This window comes from Filicampus tigris, chromosome 7, assembly GCF_054856515.1.
Source record: "Filicampus tigris isolate MCC_2025a chromosome 7, RoL_Ftig_1.0, whole genome shotgun sequence".
NCBI lineage: Eukaryota > Metazoa > Chordata > Actinopteri > Syngnathiformes > Syngnathidae > Filicampus > Filicampus tigris.
In genome coordinates this window covers 21,843,611-21,866,337 of record NC_141223.1, presented here as the reverse complement: position 1 = coordinate 21,866,337, position 22,727 = coordinate 21,843,611, and the positions used below count along the sequence as shown (strand labels likewise).

The window sequence follows — 22,727 nt, the reverse complement described above, 5'->3', positions numbered from 1 at the left end:
TCCTGACAGCTGAGAGTGTTATTTAAGGTAAGAGAAGAAAGGGGGACATCTCCTCGGCAAATATCGCTCTGTTTCTCGCGGCACTAAAACTCACCCTGGCTAGAACACACAAGACAAGTCATTTCCATTTGCTTTTCCTTCAATATTTATTTGGGTTCCCTCTATCGCCTCACTTGAACCACACTGGAACTGACAGCCGTGAATTTGCACAAGCCCCCGACGGCTGTCTAAGAACCCAAAAATATAAACACGATGAAATTGCCCAAAATAAGCACCGGCCATAACAGTACAGTGCTGTCACAGCAGAGGTGAGTCATCTGATGCAGAAGCAGGCCAGAAGACGATGCGTGCTAATCAATTAACGGAAGAAATTGAGTCACATATAAAGAATAAGTGCAGCTGCCCAGAATCCACTGTTGACTGAACAGACACAAATTCTGTCTTTACAAAAGTCGTTTTGATGGAGAGGTGTTTAGAATTAATGGGACTTCAATGTCAGTGGTAACATTTGAAGTTCAACAAACATTTTTGGAAATTATAGGCCTCAACAAGCCCAACAAAACTTAAAGTTCAAAACCTTGCGGGGCCTTCTGTGTTTCTGTGGGAAGCCACCGTTAAAGGATACCAATGGAGGAAACATTTAATGATAACCATTTCCTGTTTTTAGGGCCCAAGCAGCTTTTTGTTCTGAAACATATATATGTGTGTGTGTATATATATATATATATATATATATATATATATATATATATATATATATATATATATATATATGTATATGTATATGTATATATATATGTATATATATATATGTATGTATGTATGTATGTCTATATATATATGTGTGTATGTATATATTTGTGTATACATATGTATGTCTATATATGTGTGTATGTATACATATGTATGTATATATGTATGTATATATATATATGTATATATATATACGTATATATATGTATACGTATATATATATATATATATATATGTATATATATATATATATATATATATATATATACGTATATATATATATATATATATATATACGCATGTATATATATGTATGTATGTATGTATATATATCTGTGTGTGTGTATATATATATATATATATATATATATATATATATACGTATGTATGTATGTATATATATTTGTGTGTGTGTGTATATATACACACACACACACACACACACACACACAATAAATGTACTGTGTGTATCCCTCACCCTGTAAGGGTGTGTATCCCTCCAATACAAGACGATTCGATGTGTATTTCAATAGACTGGGTGCAATACGATTCAAGGAAGGTTCATTTTAAAGTGGAACAATTTGATTTGGTTCGGTTTATTTTTGATCATACATTTTTCATGACATTTGTAAAAGATTCACTGGCCTAACCAAACAACAAAGGATTTGCAGCAAACAACAAAATTAGCATATACAGTACTGAAATCTCAACCCCCCTGCAAAGGGCTCTCTTGCATAAACATCACCATTCAAGGACGGCACAAAATTGCTGAAAAAAAAAAAAACCATGAAGCGCAAAAACTCATTTTGTACAACTTACTTGAAATTTTAATATCATTGGGATATATTTGTCCTGTATATCATTCCAAAGCTGAAAAAATACTCATGCTTGCTCCTACTCATGTTTTAGGATAGGACAGTATAAGCCCCAATGTAAGCGCAACTAAGACATGTCTACCGTTACAACATAAAACTAGAGTCGAAGCCTGCATATTCGGCACCCGCATATTCGCTGTTTTTTTCCAGGATTTTTTTCCCTCCCTCCACCCCACCCCCATTTCTTGCCGTTTTAGTGGAAAACATTGAATGTTTAACAGTGTTTTTGGGGGGAAGAAAACTTTGGGTTAAAATAAATAAATAAATGCATACATTTGTTTGTTTTTTCGGGAGAGGGGGAATTAATGAAGCGTCTACCCAGTGTGGTTACATGTTGCATCGCTAGTTGCCTTTCCTGATATATGTGATATACAGTATATGATATATGTGCATCTCTCCAGAAAAAGAGGATTCAATGTGTGTCTCAATTCATGGGGTGCGATACGACTCAAGCATGGCACGTTTCAAAGTGGAACTATTTGGTTCGATTTGATGCACTCACATCTTTTTAATCCAATCCATCGATTTTGTGTACGTTACACCCCTAATATGTCCGTCGTAGAAAACACGATTACCATGGAAATGACCGGAACGGCACAATGAGGTATCTTAAAAGTGTGAGTAGTTGCACTCCATTTTAGTGTAATTATATAGCGTATTGTTTCTTAATATACTTGAAATGCTAAATGTTGTTGTCTTAACATTACCTGAAGAGTTAATCCAGGGTTTTACTCTTAACAATATTTCCAATGGGACAACTTTTTTTTCAGAGTCATGGAGCAAATTGTGTTGGACTTTAGGATGTCAGTGAGACCAATGAGAGCTGCGTCTTAATATTTTGGCGACTTAATTTCGCCACAGAAGAGAGGCTTTGAACAGGCCTTCCTGTGCAGGTAGCAGTGAGGGTGCAAAGGAGGAGGGAGGCGTCTGTTCTTACCCGAGTGGGTGCGCAAGTGTCTTTTGAGGGTGGTGTGGCTGGGGAACGGGCGCTCGCAGTGGCTGCAGATGTAGCTGTGCATGCCTGCGTGGACCTCCATGTGCTGCTGCAGGGCCTTCTGGGTCTGGAAGCGCTTTGCACACAGCAGACAGAACACCGCCATGTCAGTCCCTGGAGAAGGCACAAAAGGAGAGACGGAGACGTGCAGTTATTTCAGTACGGTGCGCAGACACGGGGCCTTAAGTGGGGAAACTGGGTCACTTCAACTTTGTGTGAGTCCTCGGAGGGAAAAGCTTCTTTCAAAGAGCAAGTGTCTCTACCTAAACCAACTCCCCTAAAAGCCCGCAGGCACTTTCAGATGTGAGCCTTTTTATACGTTCTATTTTCAACCATGAAAGTCATTGTTTTCCTGAAGAATTTCCCACCCAAACGTAGCGCATGCCAATCACACAATCAATGGCTCCTTCCTGCTATGTTAGATGTGTAATTATTGTTCTTCATTCCCCATCAGGAGTCAGCCGCAGCCTGTGAAGTCCTCTGTTCTGAAAGAGCGGCTGATAGTGGCTCCGCCCTAAATGATGCCTACACCGTGCACCCTGTGCAGAATGTTAAGTAGTGATATCAAGCCATTAAAGGCAGGACTGCAGGAAAAAAACACAATCCAGTTTAATCCTGTGTGTGACCTGGCATCTCTTTGGGGCTGCTTTCCTGTTGCGCCGAGTGTGGCGCGGAATACAGATGGGGAGCCGCCGGCAGGCTCGCTTAAGTCAAAATGGCTACGAGACGTGCATCCTTTGGCTGTCATACAGCGCGGCGCTTGATCTACGGGCTCTGCGCGCTGCCACTTCAAATCCACTCTGGCAATTCGCGCCGACGCGAAATCATATGTGTGGTAATGCCGAGGAGCCGGCTAATCTGCGTCTTTATAGACAAAAATGTGCCTCTCGAGACGGTCGGGCATTCATATGAGATTATGAGGGTCCTTATTTGTCTTGTCTGCTCAGGTTTCAGATCCTCTCCCAATGCTCACAGCGCCCATCGCTCCTGACTGAGATTCAATCAGACATCTCCAGCGAAGGATCATTAGTAAACACAGGACTGTGCCAGCACTTCATTGGCATTCAAGTGGGGTTGCTGTGTCACATTTAAAATGCAGTCTGATGAGGTCCACTAAATCAAATCATTTGTTACTGTTATTGAAGTGCCTTGAGGCAACTGGCAATTAAATTGGAATTAACGCAGGAGAAAGGGATGCAGGGCGCTCATACTAAAGAGGGAAGAGTGTCAGCCGCCCGCTTTTAGGTTCAATCAAGTTAACGGACAAGAGACAAAGAAACAAATCAGGCCAGAAAACATTCACCGGGCTTTGCTTTCTTAATCTTGCGCAAACAAATGCGTTTTTTTGGGAGGATCTTGCACAAATAGACACGCAATTGTGAAGAAGACGGATGACTTCTCCTGTATGTGTGTGCGCGTGTGTGCGTGTGTTTTTCGCGGTTAGAAATGCCCTGTAAAAACACTAATAGAAGTGGATCATCCATAATGATTAACAGCAAGAGTACGGGATGAAAGGCATTCCCTAGTTTTAACAATCCTGCAGGGAGGCCATCCACTGGATTGCGCTGCACCTGTTAGAGGCTTTGGGGCTGTGGGCTGCACAAAGAGCACACAATGTGGTTCAGGTCCTCATTGACCGAGCCCATTAGTCATAGGGTCCACATGCACATCCCACCACCCCCCTCACTCACTGCCTTTATGCGGTCGCCTAATGACCAGAGCCCTTTCTCACCCACGTATCACAATATTTGAGTTGAAAGACAACTGAGCCACAGCTCTCAATGCCCCTCTGATTCCCCCTGCCCGACCGACACACCCACTTTTAGACCCTACCATCCATCCCCCCACGCACCTTATCCGCTGACCGTACACAAAATCCTTTCACCATTTAACCGGACTCACTTCTGTTCCAATGTGTTCCGGACTGGTCAGCCTGGACCAGTTAAATAACACATAATCCACATATTTAAATACTTCAAAGCCACTTTAATTATCATCCGTCCACATGTTTGACTAAAACCGCTTTTTTTGGTGACATCTGCTCAGACAGTTTGACATTTTTTGTGTGGCAAAATAAAATCCTGCCACAAGGATGTCGCTCTTGAAATCTGGTGACGGCAGCGTTGGGTTTGTTCGACGCAGAGAATAAAAATAACTTAACAACAAAGTCAACTTTCCCAGGCAGGCGTTGTGTGTCGTGTGTGTTGTCTTGTGTTCGCGGCGGCATTTTGTCGCGCTGCGCTCTGTTAAATTCCCCAAAAAGGATTTGAGTTTTTCCAGTAAGCTTTGGGTAATAAGTGCAGAGGAGCTTGTTTTGGCACAGAAGAAGCCCGAAAGTTGGCTGTCACTGCCCCCCTGCGCTCTCACCCTTAACTAGACAATGGTCTCGGGATTTGGGTTTGAAGGCACACTATGGCCTCCTGACCCAAGGCTCTCAATAGGGTCAATAGCATACAACCAGCGGTACTCCTTTAAGGTCGCAGTTAACTGACCATTGTGTCGTCAGGAATGATTTACTCACGTGCTTATATGCAGCAGGAAAGTGCACACGTTTAACCCCGTGCGTTACACTGCACAAGTAGGTTAATAATTCAGGATAGGCCGAGGTGGGGATGCTATTTCGGCACATCCTCCGCTATGCCGACGTACGCTCACGTGGCTGAACAGAGGCCGTCTTGGTGCATCTGCCTCTGAGGATCGGGAGCCAGCTCAGGCTCTCACGCTGCCTAAAAGAGACAAAACCATGTGTCCAGGCAACCAGATAGGACCACGCTCCGTGTTGGGGTGAAGTGTTGGAGCTAATCCCTTCATTCACAAATAAGCGCAGCCTGTTTCTTTTCACACCGCAAACAAAAGTTTTCCCACCCCGAGGGTCTGGGAGTAAACCCCACTGCAAATTGAACAAGAGATTGTATTCATTGACTGCCCGGTCGCTAGATTTTTTTTGTGTTTGTCTCATCCTTGCAGTCACAAGATGTGATTTTTGTCTCATTTCATATTCAATGAAACACAAAAAAGACCGATTGAATTGTTCATGCTTTAGTTCGATCATTAGAGATGATCTCGCTGATTACGTTGGAACTTCCAAAGTTGAGCGCCTCAGCAGCTCAGTGTGCGGCAGAAGGATCAATTCCTAAAGTGTGATTTCCTTTTTTTCTTTGGCTATTTTATGCCACCACAGCAGGATAGCAGTGATTAAAAAGAAGAAAACAATGATAATCATACAACAGCAAATTTAATTTAATGAGCCGCCTAATTATTCTTTACATTTCATTCTAACCAACTGAAGACAATAAAAAAGCTAAAAGAATGAGCTTGAAAAAAGGATGTGCTATTTTAGTTTTATTGGGCAGCACGGTGGAGGAGTGGTTCACAAGTCTGCCTCATAGTTATGTGGTTCGGTCTTCAAATCTCAGCTTTCTCTTTACTTGCTCCCCCTCTGACGCATTCCAGTGACTGATTAATCAGCCCATTAATTTAAAAAACACATAATGAATAAAATAACTTCTGTTTTGCTCCCCTAACGCTTACATGTTAGATTCATGAAAGACTATGCAGATTTTTTTTTTTTTGGTCGCATAGACTATAATGTGATGAAAGTCGAGCCGAAGTTGCTTCATTAATGACATCATTGATGTTTTCAGCTAAACACAGTGGTCATCGCCATTTTTTGGGGGGGGGGACCGGTTCCACGTAAAGACTGTTTGATGGATCGGTGTAGAATCAAATGATTCAAATCCAACTCACCCTTTCGCCGAATGTGGTTGTTGGAATTAATGGAGTTGGAGTTTTTTACAATATTTCTTCTATACAACGAGCCAATGTGTCTCATCTTGTTTCATAACAAGAGTGTTGCAAGGTGGGATATTGTAGGCAGGCTAAACAAAAAATTAGGCAATACAGGCGGTCCTCGGATTACGCGGTACTCAACCCACGTCATTTCGACTTTATGACACCAGAGTCCTGTCCGCCATTTTGTCTCCAGCCCCATAGTGTGAATGTACAAAATAAAGCAGGATCTTCTAGCGATGCTGGTCCAGCCAACAGGAATGCCATTACGATGGAAACGGAGCTGGATATCATCAAAAGGTCGGAAGAAAGGCGAGATGCCGACGAACATGCGATATTTAATGAGAGATTTAGTGGGCATTAAAGCGTTAGTTCCGATTTAAGTGGAAATTTGCGTACTCCGGGGTGCTTCACGCCCCAAGTCATTTTGGAGAGGCTCCAACTCACCCACGACCTTAAGTGCTATAGAAAATGCTAAATGGGTACTTTTTTGTTATACCCTGTTTCACTTCTCTTTATACTTGGGTTGTGTTCAACTTACCGGATTCCACTTTAAGATCCTAACAAACACCTCACTCCGTTGTAAGGGGGAAATGAATTCAACAGTTTACAATATTACATCACACGCACCAGTTAGTGTCGTCACATACCGGGGAGCGGCTCTGTCCCCAGGCGGTGTTCTGCGCGTATGCGAGGTGAAGCCTCTCTGCTCACTTGAGGCTAAACACCTCGCATGACCCCGTGAGCATTCAAGTCACTACTGTATGTGCTCATGCTCACAGCTCCCCGCCGAGGAGGCCACTCTACACGCACACAGTACCTTAAACAACCCCGGGCTCTCATCAGTTCACTGCTAATCTACCCGACGTATGAACAAGCGACTCAATAATTAATGCAACAAGGGTTCCGTTGCTCCTGTTTTCACCATTCGGTGGAGCGGTTCACTCAGGTCACTACTCTCCTACCGCCGCCGCGGTTCCTGGAATGTTTACGCTACTCTCACCTTCTAAATAATTTTCACGTAATCGAAATCGAGCGGGCCACTGGGTGCTTCGCGTATCATCACAGAGCAAATACGTTTCGGGCCAAGGAGGGCACAGTTCAGTCTGGTCAACGGCGTGTTGGGATTGCAAGTAGTTATTGAAGGGAAGCTGTAGCGTGATGATGGGTGCACTGGGGCGAGCAAAAAGGTCTGCGCCTTACAAAGCTGAGGCTGTATATTGAATGGAGTTTCAGTGCTGTTTAATTACAAGGGTCAAGGCAGAAGGTAATGTCTGTAATGCGTGGACACAGTGCAGCTGCTGTGAGTACACAAAGTCAGCACTCATGTCCCGAGCCTTGAAGGCCAGGTGACAACATGGCTGGGCAGCCTGCTTTCAAGCACTGTACACAGTCCATTTCGCCACAGATATGATACGATCTGAAAAATCAAGACAGCCCCAAAGCCCTATTTTTTTTCCACCAGCTCTGACGGAACAAACGCCTTTGTTGTGCGAGCGATTCGGAGACAGATCCATTCTTTTATTTTGGGCTCTGACAAGTAGGTCAGGAGACTATGACAGTGCTGTGTTGAGGAGTAAACAGCAGCACATGATGTTGTTTTCCCCCTCTCAATGCTGGCACCAAGCACACCAGCAGCAATCCTGCCCACCCCTTCGGAAGTCCTCATGTAGCCCTTCTCTAATCTCTATCCCTGTTCCTTTCCCACAGTACGCCCCAACCCGCCCCCCCCTTGCTCTTTGACACAGCAACCCTCGGCCGTTCACCTCTGACATATCGAAACGTCAACGAGACCTGTGAAAACTGTAACTAGTCTTGGTACCCACAGAACTCCTGAGTCGTATTATTCCCAGTGAGGAGTCTGGGCAGCTGCTGCTCAGCTCTGTTAAGTGTTGATCTACCAAGACCAAACTCATTTGGGCCACACTGCAAATTAAAAGGACACTGGTCACCTTGTGTTATTTACTCAGTGTAACCCCTCCTTGCCCCACGTACACAACCTGAACACAGCTAATTTGGATTACCGAGATCTTGTCTCAGTAGAAAACCCCCCCAAAAAAACAGAATAGGTACGGTACATGCGTCACATCGGGCCGAGGAGAGATCATGACAAAATGAGAGAGTAATGCCCTGCTGTACTCTGCTCTTGATACTGCGCCAAGCTTGAAACCGAGCTCTGGATGTTTACAACTCAGGGGGTGACGAGGGTAGAAACTTCTGGGCATGGATGACACCCCTCGTTGGCATTAAGTATTCATACTGTGTGTGCCACCTGGAGTTACAGTTACATGCCAACACGCCTACGAGGGCGATCACCTTTCCCTGACAGTGGCAACAAAATGTGTGGGTTCGGACATATGTAGAGACAATCTGAGAGTATGTTTGTTTTGAGAAAGGTGATCACATTAGGATTCATTTGATTTTGCTCACGGATAAGAACATCTTATACATCTTATAATACTTGATCTCAGATTTGTTAAAAAAAAATACCCTGTTTACTTTTGGTGTTTTGGTATAACCCGGGTAGTAGCAGGTTTAGAGAAGCCAAATTGAAGTTTAAGATCCCATGTAAGGCCACTTTGATCACTATATGTAAAATATAAAAGAGAATGTTATGTTCAACTATTTTAAGAATTTTTGTGTTTATTTTTCATTTTCTATATCAAATAAATGATTTTTTAGAAGTGTTGCAGGTAGGATCATTTATCAGTTCAAACCTTATCTACATGCAATGTAACAAAATAAATATAGAAATCGACTCAACCCTCCTTTTATTTTTTCTCTCTCTCTCTCAGAAAGCAATAGTACATGGGTCATTCTGACCCGGGGCATGTTCTTCTTACTATATCCATAAATGTCAGAAACAGATAAAATCCCAATAAACAGTGTTTGTATCGCTATATCATTAACTAAATTTGCTAATATGTGAAATGAACCTTTACAAAGTGCATCTCATGTACATAACACTGAGCAGAAGTTTCATACTGAAAACCCCAACATTTTAAAACTTGAAAATGGGTCAATTGGTCATTTTTTCTGGCAGCTAAATGGAAGATTAACTGATTTAATACGAACTGTTTCAGGACAGCTGAGGCCTTCATTAGAGAAAATCGAAATTAAGGCTTTAATTATCTTATCACCCTGAATTTACCAACTTCCTCTACTAGGTAGGATAACATCATTAAAATAATTTGCATTTTGCTCACGCTTGAAAAAAAATGAATTTCTTTGTGGGTTAGTCCACATTATCCAACCTCCAAATGCCAAGTAAACTGCTGTTAAAGCTAGTTAAAGAACAGAATGTACATTGTGGATCTGTGCTTACACCGCAACAAAAAACTGCCATAGCTTTATATACTCATGATGCGCGTCTTCAGAATCACACTCTAGCCGAGACTGAATCAACAACTCTTCTGCTGGCTGGAAAAAGCAACAATTAATTTCACTGAATGAACTAGTAATGCCATCCCTGATTTCAAGCACTGCAACCAGTTTTGAATAGTGTTGACGCTAGCGCTATCACAAGATACATGCCAAACCACCAAAGTACATGATCCAGGGGTCTAACTTTTTGGTCTCATTACAAGCCAGTATACTACCAAAATGATTGAAGCTTCTATTTCTAGGATACGATTACGACACGCTGTTGCCTTAACAGAAACAAACAACGTTAAGCTGCTTCTGCATATTTCACATGATGTTTTGAAGGGTATCAAGTTAGCTAGCATGCTAATAGTGTTATGTCACCCGGATTTGCTAACTCCTTGTCCTGGTGGGTTGGAAAGAGACAAAATGGCAAACAAGAAAGGAATAAGACAGCAGAAATAAATGTCATTTTTCCTCCTTGTTGAGTTGATTTGCCTCTAAGACACTTTGGCTCTATATGATGTTACTTTAGCGTGACATTTATTTGTGGTGGATGCTGTATTTAGAACCCTTTTTGGGGAAACACTTGCGTCCCTGAAGAAACTAATCATAAAATGAGAATGAACCTTAGCTTTAGGCTGTACTGAACCCAGAGTAGCATCTATGTCATCTTGATTCAAGCAAGTGGTAAGTTCACTTTAGGTCACCACGGTACAGTAAACCTGTCTCTGTACTCTGGGGTCTGTAGGTACAATTACATCATCTCCCTAGTATTACATCATAGCAGCACGACAGATGTGATTTTCGTTAACATGGAAGTGACAAATCCGTGTCGAACAATGAATTCACAGTGGTACGTCTGGCCCCACCATACACACGAATCATACTACTACGACTGGTATCTGCGTCGAAAGGGTGCTGAATATACAAAATAGGGGTGGGAACCTCTGGATACCTCACGATACGATACAATTTGTGATACGAGGCTCATGATAACAATTATCTCACGATATGATACGATACAGCGATTACCAATATATTTGTCAGGAAATCAATCCACGGTAATATGCGTAATGACCCTTGTGAGGATAAGCGGTATAGATAATGAATGGATGGATGATAATAATTTTTGTACCATCACTGAAACACAATATTGAATTCAAGTGCATTTTTTTTGTAAACAAATACATGTCTTCCTCACAGAGACACTTTATTATTACAGAGACACTTTACTATTGCAGCAGTTCTGTCAACAAAATTAGTGTCTTAACTAATTTTATCCCAATGACATTTACAGTGGTACTTCTACTTACGAACATCTCTTCATAAGAAATTTTCAAGTAAAATATTGCCTGTTGTTACGAAAGAAATTTCAAGATACGAAAGGTAAAAATACAGTATGGGCCGCCACTCGCCGCTCCGGAGTTTCCTGAACGCAACATACTCATAGCTGCTCTGCCATTGGCTAGCCTAGCATTTCCTGGCATCCCATTGGCTAAGGGGGACCTCCACCATATGTGTCTATGTGTGTAGATAGACAGGTAGATAGATAGATATGTGATAGATATGTCTATGCAGCGTCCTCGTCATTCGCCCCTCGAGCATTGAGGTGTTCCGTTTTACGTGAATTACAAATGAGGAAAATAAAAAATAAAAGCAGAAAATCGTTTTTTTGTCCATACAAACAAAGCAAGAGATAATAGAAAAGTATGAAAAGGGGATTTGTTTGGTTGATCTCGCCAAAGAATATGACCGTAATGTATCGACAGTCACCACGTTATTAAATCAGTTCTTTACAAAACGCCAGGCAAAAACCACTTCTGAGAGAGAACATGAACAAAAGAGGGCAAAAAGCGAGAGGGACAGCAGTTAAAAGGTAAACGACCATCATTTTTATTCTTTACTCTATTTTTTGTTTTTTACATTATACACAACTCTCATTTATTGTGCAATTGTAACATGTATTTGTTACATGTTTTGATGCATTTTTATGCTTTATAAAACATTTAAGTCTGAATACTGGGGGGCTTGGAACGGATTATGGCATTTACATGGAAAACGCGTCTCTACTTCCAAAATTTTCTACTTAAGAAATTTCTTCCAGAACCAATTAATTTCGTAAGTAGAGGTACCACTGTATATGTCATTTCACAGTGGGTCTGAAAAAGTCTGGTACTGAATGAGTTGGACACGTTTGTAGTGCAACATGTCAGGAACATTCCCATTCTGTTCAATTTATAAACAGTGCCAATTGCTCTGTAACATTGCTGTAAAATGCAAAGATACTGCATAGCCCCAACCTGCAGATTTAAAGGAAAATAAAACTTTAATAAGGAATGTTAAATCCAACAAACATTTGCAATGTGCGCACCAGTGCGGATTTCATGCAATTCAGGGGTTTGAAACGCGTATGATTTGAGGTCCCAATCGCACGGTGGTGGTAATAAGGGACTGTGTGTCCCTTGATGTACACCCATCTCAGGTAAGACCCACTCGTTCTTACGACTCGAGTGCATTCAATACCGGAAGCCTGGTCTCTTCCAACAAAGTTGTAATTGTTTTCTCAGTGAAACGTTTTCGACTTGGTATTTCGTAGCGTGGCTCTAGAGTGCGCATCATCTAGCGAAAACCATCATTCTCAACTATGCTATACGGGCGGAGATTCTTGCAAAGATACACACACAGATGCTGTGCGTGATCGATTTTGTCCTGGGAGAATTAAAAGGGAGATTTGCTTGCAGGAGAGAACACACGCTAGTCTGGCCAGGAGGCAAATCTAACAGTCTTGGGTGGCTTTTTGGCTTGCGACGGGTGCTGGGCGATGCCGCAGCAAGTGGCTGTGCCTATTTGGTGTATTTCCTGTGTACCTTACTTTTTTGTGAAACAGTTCTTGCATACAGCAAATTCATTCGCTAGCTTAGTTCCATCCATATAATTGTAAAATCCAAAACGCAGCCACACCTTTTGTATGATGCCGGTGCATCTTTTAACTTAAGTCTTTCGCTTTCTTCAGCCATGTTCTCGCCCATTGTTTGTCTTCTTCGCCTGAGGACTTACGCCCTCTGCCCCGCCGCTCTTCTGCGGCGCACCCCTCGTGGGCCGCCAAGTAATTGCTTAATAACCCATTAAGGACGGAAGCGCATAACCGCGTTTCTACCACTAAACCCGGGAGCACTGTTGCAAGTTTCTCCCTTTAAAACCGGAGAGTGAATACGTCATTTTCTTTTTTTAATCCAATTCAAGTCTCTTAGCCACTGAAATGCATCAGAATATACATGTGACGGTGTCGTGAGTTGTCGGAGCATATCCAGAATTTTTTCGAGGAGTAATGGCGGACGCCGTCGAACGCGCGCGCTCTGCTATAAGTCACGGCAGTGATATAGACGACATGCTCGCGGACTTTAAAACCGTGAAACCATCCAAACGTGATGTATGGTTAAGATATATTTTCATAGACAATGACGATTTTAACGTCTTTGTAAGAGAATACAGCACAGTGTAATTACCACTCAAATAGTGGTTCACTTGCATCTTCGATTGAAACAGAAAAGATTAATAAATTCGTGCATGTGTGAAAGCCATGTCTAAGCTCTCAAATTCTTCTGCTATAAAGGCTGGGATATTAATTATTTTGTAGGTGGCGAAAATGTCAGGTTTCCATAGGTGACTCCAAAGACGACCGTAGGTTTTAGAGAGATGTCTCACGAGGGGCTTCAGCCTTTAATGGGTTAAGCAATGAACAATAAAGGAGCCTTTACAGCGGCCGTATATAAATTTAAAATATTGATAGTTGGCTTGGCGGAGGCGTATCGATAATAGATCGGAAGACAAAACATCGTGATATATCATCAGATCGAGATATTGTGACACTCCTAATACAAAGGTACTGGTCGGACATTTTGGAACCCTTTCCAATCAAAACGCTGACATTTTTTGGGGGCAACTAATAGATTGTACTAATTTAACTCATTCACTGCCATTGACAAATTTACTTGTCTTTTCACTGTCCAGCCATTCAATCCCAGGAACTTAGTTATATTTTTTTTTATCATTTTTTTTCAATTAGGGTAAAAGAGTGTCTGGCAGTGAATGAGTTAATGTATTAAGTTTACATTATAGCAGGGGTCTCAAACTCACGGCCCGGGAGCCATTTGCCCGGGAGCCCGCAGGATGATATTTTGCGGCCCCCTCCTTGACATTAGGGGTGTAACGGTACGCTAAATCACATTTCTGTTGGGCTCGGTTTCTTGGCAACTTCGGTTCGGTATATTTTTGGTACAAAAAAACAGATATTCTGTTATTCAGATATGCAATTCTATAAGAAAATAAAAATAAAACTTTGTCTTCACTTAATTTTGTAACATTTTTGCCTAATAATGGTAAGAAATCATTCAGCTTAAAATGTCTGACAGGATACCTTGGAATGTATACAATGTACCACTTACAAAATTGCGTTTATATATCGTTTTTCATTTTCATTTTTAGGTACTTAATGCAATTATGGTGTCGAAATCAGAATTTTTGTTTCAAATTATGGCACCGTGACAGCATGAATCCCTTTTTTGCATTTTTCCTAAGGATGAAAAACTCATGGGATGTTGTTGACCTACGACAGTAAGATATGAGGAGACATGGTGTGTGCCTGTGTGTGTAGTTGGGGGTTGGTACTGTAATGTCAAGTGTTATTTTATGAAGTTGTGGTTTGTGTGCAAGTGGCACGCGCTGGATCTGGATACTGAGCGATATTAGAGGCCGACATGTGAGAGGGCTTCCCACCTCCCTCTCGATAAATTATGGAGCATCATGACAGGAACAGTTGAAACCGGCCAGCATGACGAGCAAAATCCAGTCGCAAAGTCATGGGAGTAACTCGAGCGTGTCTCTTAAGTGTGTGTGTGTGTAACTAACCTGTGTGCGTTAGCCGGTGGGCATCCAGAGCCTCCTCCGAGGAGAAGGTGGCTCCGCACTGATCGCACACCAGTGCCTCGGCGGGAGCTGCGGGCACATTTTAAAAAGACACCGTTGTGGTCAACACAAATAGCATGTGTGAATGAGCACAGTGAGTCACATATTCATCTCAATCGTTTTTTTTTTTTTTTTTGCTGTACAGGCATTTTAGGTGCTCGCTAGCAGGGAAAAGCACAAATCGGACAAACCAAAGAGGCAGACAGAGTGCAAGGGCCCTTCTTGCCGACAGAACGAGCCAAGCTGGAGAGTTTTATTTACCATGGCCCTGTTATCAGCTTCTGAACAGTGAGCAGACTGTCTGCCTGAGAGGCCACAGAAGGACTGGGTGTTCTCTCTCTACAGCAGACGCTTACCGCCTGCGGCACATCACTTTTATCGGGTGGAAAAACAAACGGGGAAGAAAAAAAAAAGCAACACTTGAGTGTCAACACCCCAAATCCCATCACATGCACTTTAACTACACTTGCCAGTTCACCTATGCAATGCTCTCGTCTATTGCAATGAAAGGCCTCGGCAAAAAAGCTCGGCCTTTTTTTGCGCACTCAAATTGCATCTACAGACGCACACATTGCAGCACACAGTGAAACTTCCAAGTCGAATGCTCCAAAAGTACAAATTCAAAAAACAAAATTGGAAGGGAAGTATGCCTCAGAAGTCAAACAAAACGTGGGAGTTTAAAACAAACTCTCATGCGACGTCAGCAAATCCTGTGAGTCTTCAGCTAAGCATTTGAGCTCTTTCCCCTTTGATCATTTTTATAGTGTAATACATAAATGAAATAGGCCTAAGTGTTCAAAAAATGTATATCTGTATTATTGAAAGTCGCTGTAAAGGCCTAAATAGACCAATCTGACGTTGGCCAATTGTGACCGACGCTTACCCCCTGTGGCATCTGTGGCCGGCTGTCGGCACGCTGGAAAAACGACAGACAGCGACGCTGACCATCAAAGTACCTTCTGCGCATGCGTGACATATACCGTAATACCCTTCCATACCATCGGCGGCGGTACTCACTATTTCTCGTGGTTAGAAAAATCCAACCGGAAAGCTGGCGGAAAATGTAAACAATGCATTCAGCTATATTCTTCGCTCACAATGAACTCCTGCGCGAAGTAAACACTCACGTTCTTGACACGGTATCGTGAAATACTTACATTGTCAACCCTCGCTCTTGTACTCGTAAGAAACTTAAGGCAGCAAAGGCGTGCTCACTGTTTATCCGCATTTGTCACTTCCCGTTGGTGCTCTGAGCGCTGATTTGCTAGCTAATCAGTGACTAAATGTCACGACTAATGACGCCAATTCAACATGCTGAAACGCCCACCAGACGCTTGAGATGGGTTACGATGCTGCGACTGTGGTTGCTACACCAATCAGACGCAACGACGCTTCACGACCTCTGACGTCGGATTAGTGTATCTAGGCCTTAACATTGTGCAGTTTGAACATTAACACTGCACTTCAATATAGTAACTCTACTTAATGATTCAAATAAAATGTATTGCATATTATTAAAATGCAAATTGTACTTTATAAATGTTTACAAACAGTTCTAAAGGATTAAATGAAATTTTGTTGTACAGTATTGAAGCTAAACACAGCTGAACCAGTTCTAAGGATGCTCCGATCGATCGGGCACCGATCATGATTGGCCGATTTTCGTGAAAAATTACATGATCGGAATATGTGATCAAAGCCTTTTATTGCCGATCAAAAAATCTGATCATCCGCAGCTCATGCTTCGCAGCCTACAGCCACGAGAGACCAGCCTGTGTGCAGTGTTTGTTCGGGGTGTATGGCACGCACGCTGCAACTTATGCATGATGCGTTACTGTCACAGCGCAGTATAAGTGGCATTATTGCCACAGGGAGACGTATTGTAGGTCACTTATGGGCACTTATGTATCATTTTATAATTCACAAAAAGATTAACAGTGACTTTTTTTCTCGTTGACTAATGCACAAGATAGTTTGTCTATGCACAAGACAATAAACCAAGTTCCTGAGTCGTTTCAATTTAGCAACTCATTGAATAGTGTATTCGAGTGAAGCCTGCATGTGACTATTTTTTCTGCTTTGATTATATTCTGAATCATGCAATGTTTAGGTGGCATGTTGTTTATTTGACTTTTTGCACAATTAAGTCTGTTGAGACTGCTGATTATTTTGATCTGTTAAAAATTGTGCTACTAAAAGCTGGTAAATTTAGGTTTTTCAGTTATCTTTGTGACTGAGTAATTGTTGTATTGCGCCAGCAACGGTTTTGTATTTCTTCATGCTTTTGAAAATATATATAGATTTTTGTCAAAATTACCGCAATAATATAGCTGCTTTTTTTCAGATAATATTGCATAATAGCTGTCACCATAAATAAATGGAAAAAATATACAGATATTCCATTTGATCGGAATTGGTATCGGCCGATCTCACTCATGCATGATCGGTATTGGTATCGATTAGGGGTGTAACGCTACACGTCCGTGTATTAATATGTTTCGGTATGGCACGTTGGGTTCGGTCCACTTGCGTTCGGTTCGGTCCACTTATTATAGCGCGAGATTACGCATGGGCGCTATTGACTGTTGCATGCGGGAGAGGAGGGCGGCGGCACTAAAGAGGAGCAAACTAATACGCAAACAAGACAGAGCTCAAAGGTCCCCGCGTACACATCCTGACTGTCCTGTTAAAATTGCCGATGGGGAAAGGTATGTGTAAGTCCCAAAGTTGTGTGCCGACTTTGCTACATGAGATCGCCGTGTAGCGGCTGTAGTGCTGTAGCTAGCACGTCTAACATTATAGCACTTAAAACACCATCATCCGACTTTGAATGTTTCTTAGACGAGGAAGCAGGCAGTCTTTTTAGCCAAAAACAAAGTACAACAGCACTCTCCTTCATTCTCCGCTGCTCCTCTCATTAGCCGTACGATGCATTCAGGCACCTCGGAAACATCACAACTCAGCAAAACACAAATCCGACCACAACACATATAACCCAATTCGTTACAATATGCTGTTGAACATTCAAAGATTTCAATGCCTAAAAAGTGTATATAATTTCATAAAGACTTTGTAAAGTTACTGTCTTTTTTTATTATAAAAAGTTTTAATACAGTTAGCAAATTTTAACTGTTATTGTATGTATTTCTTTCATCACAAAAAGTGTATATATGTACTGTAATGACAACTCTTCTTTAACTTGAATTCTTAGATGTGTCATGGGCTGTTGCTGCTGAGTGTTTAAAGATTTCAGTGTCTTAATAATTTCCAAAATTAAGAGACACAATACAAGAAATTGTTAGTGTATTTTTTTTATTCTGGTGTAATTTCTTAGAATATCACCCGAATAGTTCACTTTTATTTATTTTTTCTAAAGAATACACCGTTTACTTCTTTTTCATCTTTTCAAAATAAAAACATCTTTTTTTTGTACCGAAAATATACCGAACCGAAGTTTCCAAGAAACCGAACCGAACTGATTTAGCATACCGTTACACCCCTAGTATCGATGTCATCACTAACTGAACAGTACTTAAAAAAATGTACGATACATCAAAAGTAGGGATGTTTGATACCATTTTTAATAAACCCATACTAGTATGAGCACTTAACCCTTGAGTACTCACCAATATCAAGTAACCGATACCACTAGTAGTTTCGATACTCTGCCCTTATTAATTATTGGTATTTTCTTAGTCAGCTTGTTGATGCGGATGATGCTTTATGACCTGGAATGGCACCCCCCTCCCCCACAGCTGTGCATTATCAAGACTTAATAGCTTGAATTTCTTGACCTCATAATGTGTTTCACCATTTGAATTTGAAGATTTTTCCAGACTTTTGCTACTGTACGTAGACTTATACAAAATGCATCCTAACGGGCATGAGAGGATCGACTAGAGATGGGTGCCTTACAGATTTGAACCAGTTCGGTCCAAACTCTTGGTACCTGGGAATGCATACCTGTAATCAATGGCGGTACTGTACTAATTTTTGGTACTTTTTTTTTTTCAGTTACTTGTGGTCATAAATGATTAATTTAAAAAAAAAAAAAAAAAAAAGAATAATAGTAGTTTAACAATAGCATAATCGGTTTGGATAATGGATGGATTTTCTAATGCATAGAATTTGATTAATAAAAAAAAACCTCTTCAGATAATGGATGGATGAATGGATAAAAAAAATGAGCCAGAGCATGGAGTGAAAAAAAAGTTGAACATTTTACAATTAAATAATATAAAAAATAAATAAAAATGAGAAAAGTGTAAAGCAAAGTTCTTTGCAATGAACAACACAAGGAATGAGGTTAAACACGAATACAAGTAACAAAGATAAATACTTGTGTTAGTGTTATCTTTGTTCCTTGTGCAGTTGTTTTTCAAAAACGCAAGGCATGCATAACGAGTCTGGCTGAAATGCTGTATAGCAAAAAAATGACAATTTGGAAGAGGTTGTGAACGAGAATAAAGAGAATTATTGTTGGGATTTAATTCATCACTTGAGTGTACCCATCGCGGTACGTAACGCTCGCTGCATTTTGGCCACAAGCTTGCGTTATTTCACCCGTATGAAATTATAAATATGGTCACCGCTAAGTATTCATCTAAAACACAATGTATATAATGTACATTGGAATGTCAGTAAAGCCACACACCCCATTGGGAATATTCTGACCCAATCAAGCCCATTCCAATCAAGATTTTATTCCAAATGAGTGGGGTGGTTTATGACGCTTGATAATCCGATCGGCGTGTATGAAAACATTTATTACGAAACTTCGCACCAAACCGTCTCTACCGCGGATGTCTGTGATGTCAATATGTGTTATATAATATTAATATTAGATCATATTTTTCGTGTCCATGAAAACAGTGCATCCGATCATAATTTTAATCCAAACTCTGATCGGATTAAAAAAAAAAAAAAAATTGTCCATGTAAACGTAGCCACTGTATTGGTACTTTCTCATCCTATCCAAAATTTTACTCTACTGGATTTGTTAACGAATAAAACTAAATAATAGAAATAAAACTGGCTGTATATGCATGACTACAATCTTTGCTGTCATGTTTGTTTCATGTTTTAAATTTTGTACGTTTGATTTGTATTCCATTTGCAATCCACTACTAGAGAGAACCCATGCATGTAATTGAGAATCACTGGTTGAAACTATTAATAAAGGCAATTTTATACATATTTAGAGGGGAATTCTCCACACCGTATTTGGAATGAGTTCCAAATGCTAATTCAATTTGAACAATTTTGAAGTCAACCACTATCCGGAACCGATTGTGTTCCACTTTGGAGGTTCCGCTCTATGCCCACAGACACACGCACACACACATACACGTACAGCTGTTTGGCTGTGGGTTGGCTCTCACAGAGATGTAAATCGGTTGCAGATCCATACTGGCCCAGGGCTCATTCACTGATCTATTTTCTGCTCAGCTGGCTTTAAATGAAGTTAAAATGAGTCATTAAAACACCCACAAGCTTTGGGAACTCGGAACGCCGCAGCCCTAAATGTGGTCCTCTTTCAACTCTGTACACACGCACACACACGTACACACGGTGCCACCATTGCCGAAACAAAACAACACTAAAAAAAGCACCAATCTGTTCATCTATTATAGTTAGCATGGAGCAAATAGTGTTACACTCGAGCGGCACTACAGCGGCTGTAGATCCTAATGTTGTGTGACGCCGTCCAGCGCGTCGTGTTGCGTCGCGCCGCGCCGTGTGCGATTCGTGTGATAAAGCCAAAATAAAGGCAAAAGGCGGGCTGTGGGTGCGAGGGGAGAAAACATAGTGCATTGTCTTGTGCAGTCAAAGGCATCGAGTGTGCTCTCATCCATAAACCATCAAACCGTCTCCAGACGCGGCTGCAATCGTCCTCCATCAAAACACTTTGTCTGGCATACCAAAATAAGAGCCGGCGTCGAGCTGCATACCAAATCAGCCCATTAGAGCGGCGGAGCGCTCGCTCCTTAGCAACCGGCGGGATCTGAGGCTGCTCTACCCAAATACGCGGCGACACAGAAATGAGATCCGCATCCTTTTTGTTTGTTTTTCATGTGGCGTTACGGGGCTCGGGAAACTTTCAGGTCAAAGGTGTTGCAAACAGAGCGTGTCGTGTGCATTTGTGTGTGTGTGTGTGTGCGCTTGTGACGATAAAAGGGGAGAGTCAGGGAAAGTTTAAAGATCCCTCTCTCAGCTGTCAGCAGGATGTCAACATGCACGGAAACAATGTTCTGTACACAGCCCAGCTTTGTGTTTTAGTGGCATTTTTAGTCCCTGATTATACCCCCCACCCTTCATCCCCAATCCCTCCCTTCTGCGCCTCGCTCTCTATTTTGGATAAAGTAGCTGGGAGAGCAGTCAGGTCTGATTAAGTCTGCATTTGGGTACAGTGTGTTCCTGGACACACATCTGCGAGCGAGCCATCACACACGCTTCGGAACACTGGCAGAACACCCAGGCCTGCCGGCAGCGAGCTGATGATGTCATCACTCCGAAAAAAAAAAAAAAAAAAGGGGGCAGGCATGGAGAGAGGTCCAAAAACACGGAAGGGACTCTGTTCGGCAGGAGAGGAGAGGGGAGGGGGCTGTTGGTTGTGAGGTAAAGGAGGCGTGATCCGGTCAGGAGGGGGAGGGGGAGGAGGAGGACGGGGAACAGGTGCAGCTGAAAGGCCGAGCGTGACAACGCTGGGAGTCAGGGTTAATAGTCGGGGGGTTTTCATTATTGTTAGTTTTGATGTTGACTATTGTTTTTCAATTTCCATTGGTCTGAATTTGTTTTTATAAAGGGCGTTTGTTTGTTTTTATTTCAACAATATCAATATCTATATCGGTTAGCTATATATCAAACATTTTTCAGTTCTATTAGTTTTTTTTTAAGATATAGGAGTATTTTTCTAGTGCGAGAAATTAGTTTTATAAATGTAAAATGTACTTTCAGTTGATCGTTCTTTTTAAATGCACGCTCGTTTTCATTTTATTTCATTTGCCAAAATGTTTTGTGCTTTTAGTAGTTAAATATAACAACATTGGTCGGTGTTATGAAGGACAGTGAACCACCGCCTATTCACTGTTTTGTCCTCAGCCATTTGCTTTCACACCCATCTATTCCGTTTTTGTGCTCTTTTCTGATACACCCAAAGATGCCACAAGATGGCACCAAAGCCGTGGCGAATAGGTGAGTAGTAATTGTAATTGTTTTCATTTAAAGGAATAGGAATCCCCTGTTACATGCTGGGGAAAGGGAAAACCCCTGCTGTGAATAGTAGTATTGTATTCTGTTCCAGTGCCACCAATGCTATTTTTGTTAGCCAGTGTATGGTGTTTTTCATTACATGTTAGCATTAAGCTCATGGACCCTTAATACAAAGCAAAAATTGACCGAGGGACAGCTCGTAACTTGAACAACTCTCAGTACCTGTGTGACACAGCATGTGCATGCGCAGCCGCATGCTGTCCTGGAAGTGTTTGCCACAGAATTCGCAGCCGTGGCCCTTCTCGTCGTCATGCAGCCTCCTGTGTGAGGGGCGAAAAAAAGCAAAGAGACACAAAGGCGGCGCATTAGCACAAGTGTTTTGTAGAGGTGGCTTTTTTTCCCGTCCCATAGTCTTTCCACACGCCATTAGTGCTTCCTCATAAAAGGAGCCATATTTTTTTGTTGTTTTTTTTGAATGCCGGAAAGAGTCTGGGCCCATCTGAATGTAGCATCATTAGTGTGAAAGGCCCCTCGGAGTTTGTGAATCACAAAACGCGTGAATGCGGCGAGAACGCAGACAATGGGATATCTGGCTAATTTCAGAGTGCAGACGTACGTGTGCCTCCACTCGCCAGCGCTGCAAGACGCTGGCCGCACACGCACGCATGCACTCATGTCCGCGCACACATTTCCCCATGTAGCTGCACCGAAAAAGGGAGAAAAGACGACTTGCCGGAGCCCAGCCGCCAGCGAAAGCCATCATATCATATCAC

General features: G+C 41.9%; 1 protein-coding gene across 1 annotated transcript in view; it reads right to left on the bottom strand.

Moving 5' to 3' along the window:
* Positions 1 to 22,727, bottom strand: part of zbtb16b (zinc finger and BTB domain containing 16b) — a 37,156-nt gene that overhangs the window by 5,499 nt on the left and 8,930 nt on the right. Inside the window, exons 3-5 of the mRNA XM_086035578.1 lie at positions 22,177 to 22,274; positions 14,686 to 14,772; positions 2,566 to 2,736 (exon numbers count right to left, since the gene is read on the bottom strand). Coding sequence (XP_085891704.1) covers positions 2,566 to 2,736; positions 14,686 to 14,772; positions 22,177 to 22,274 — 356 coding nt within the window. The remainder of the gene's footprint in view (positions 1 to 2,565; positions 2,737 to 14,685; positions 14,773 to 22,176; positions 22,275 to 22,727) is intronic.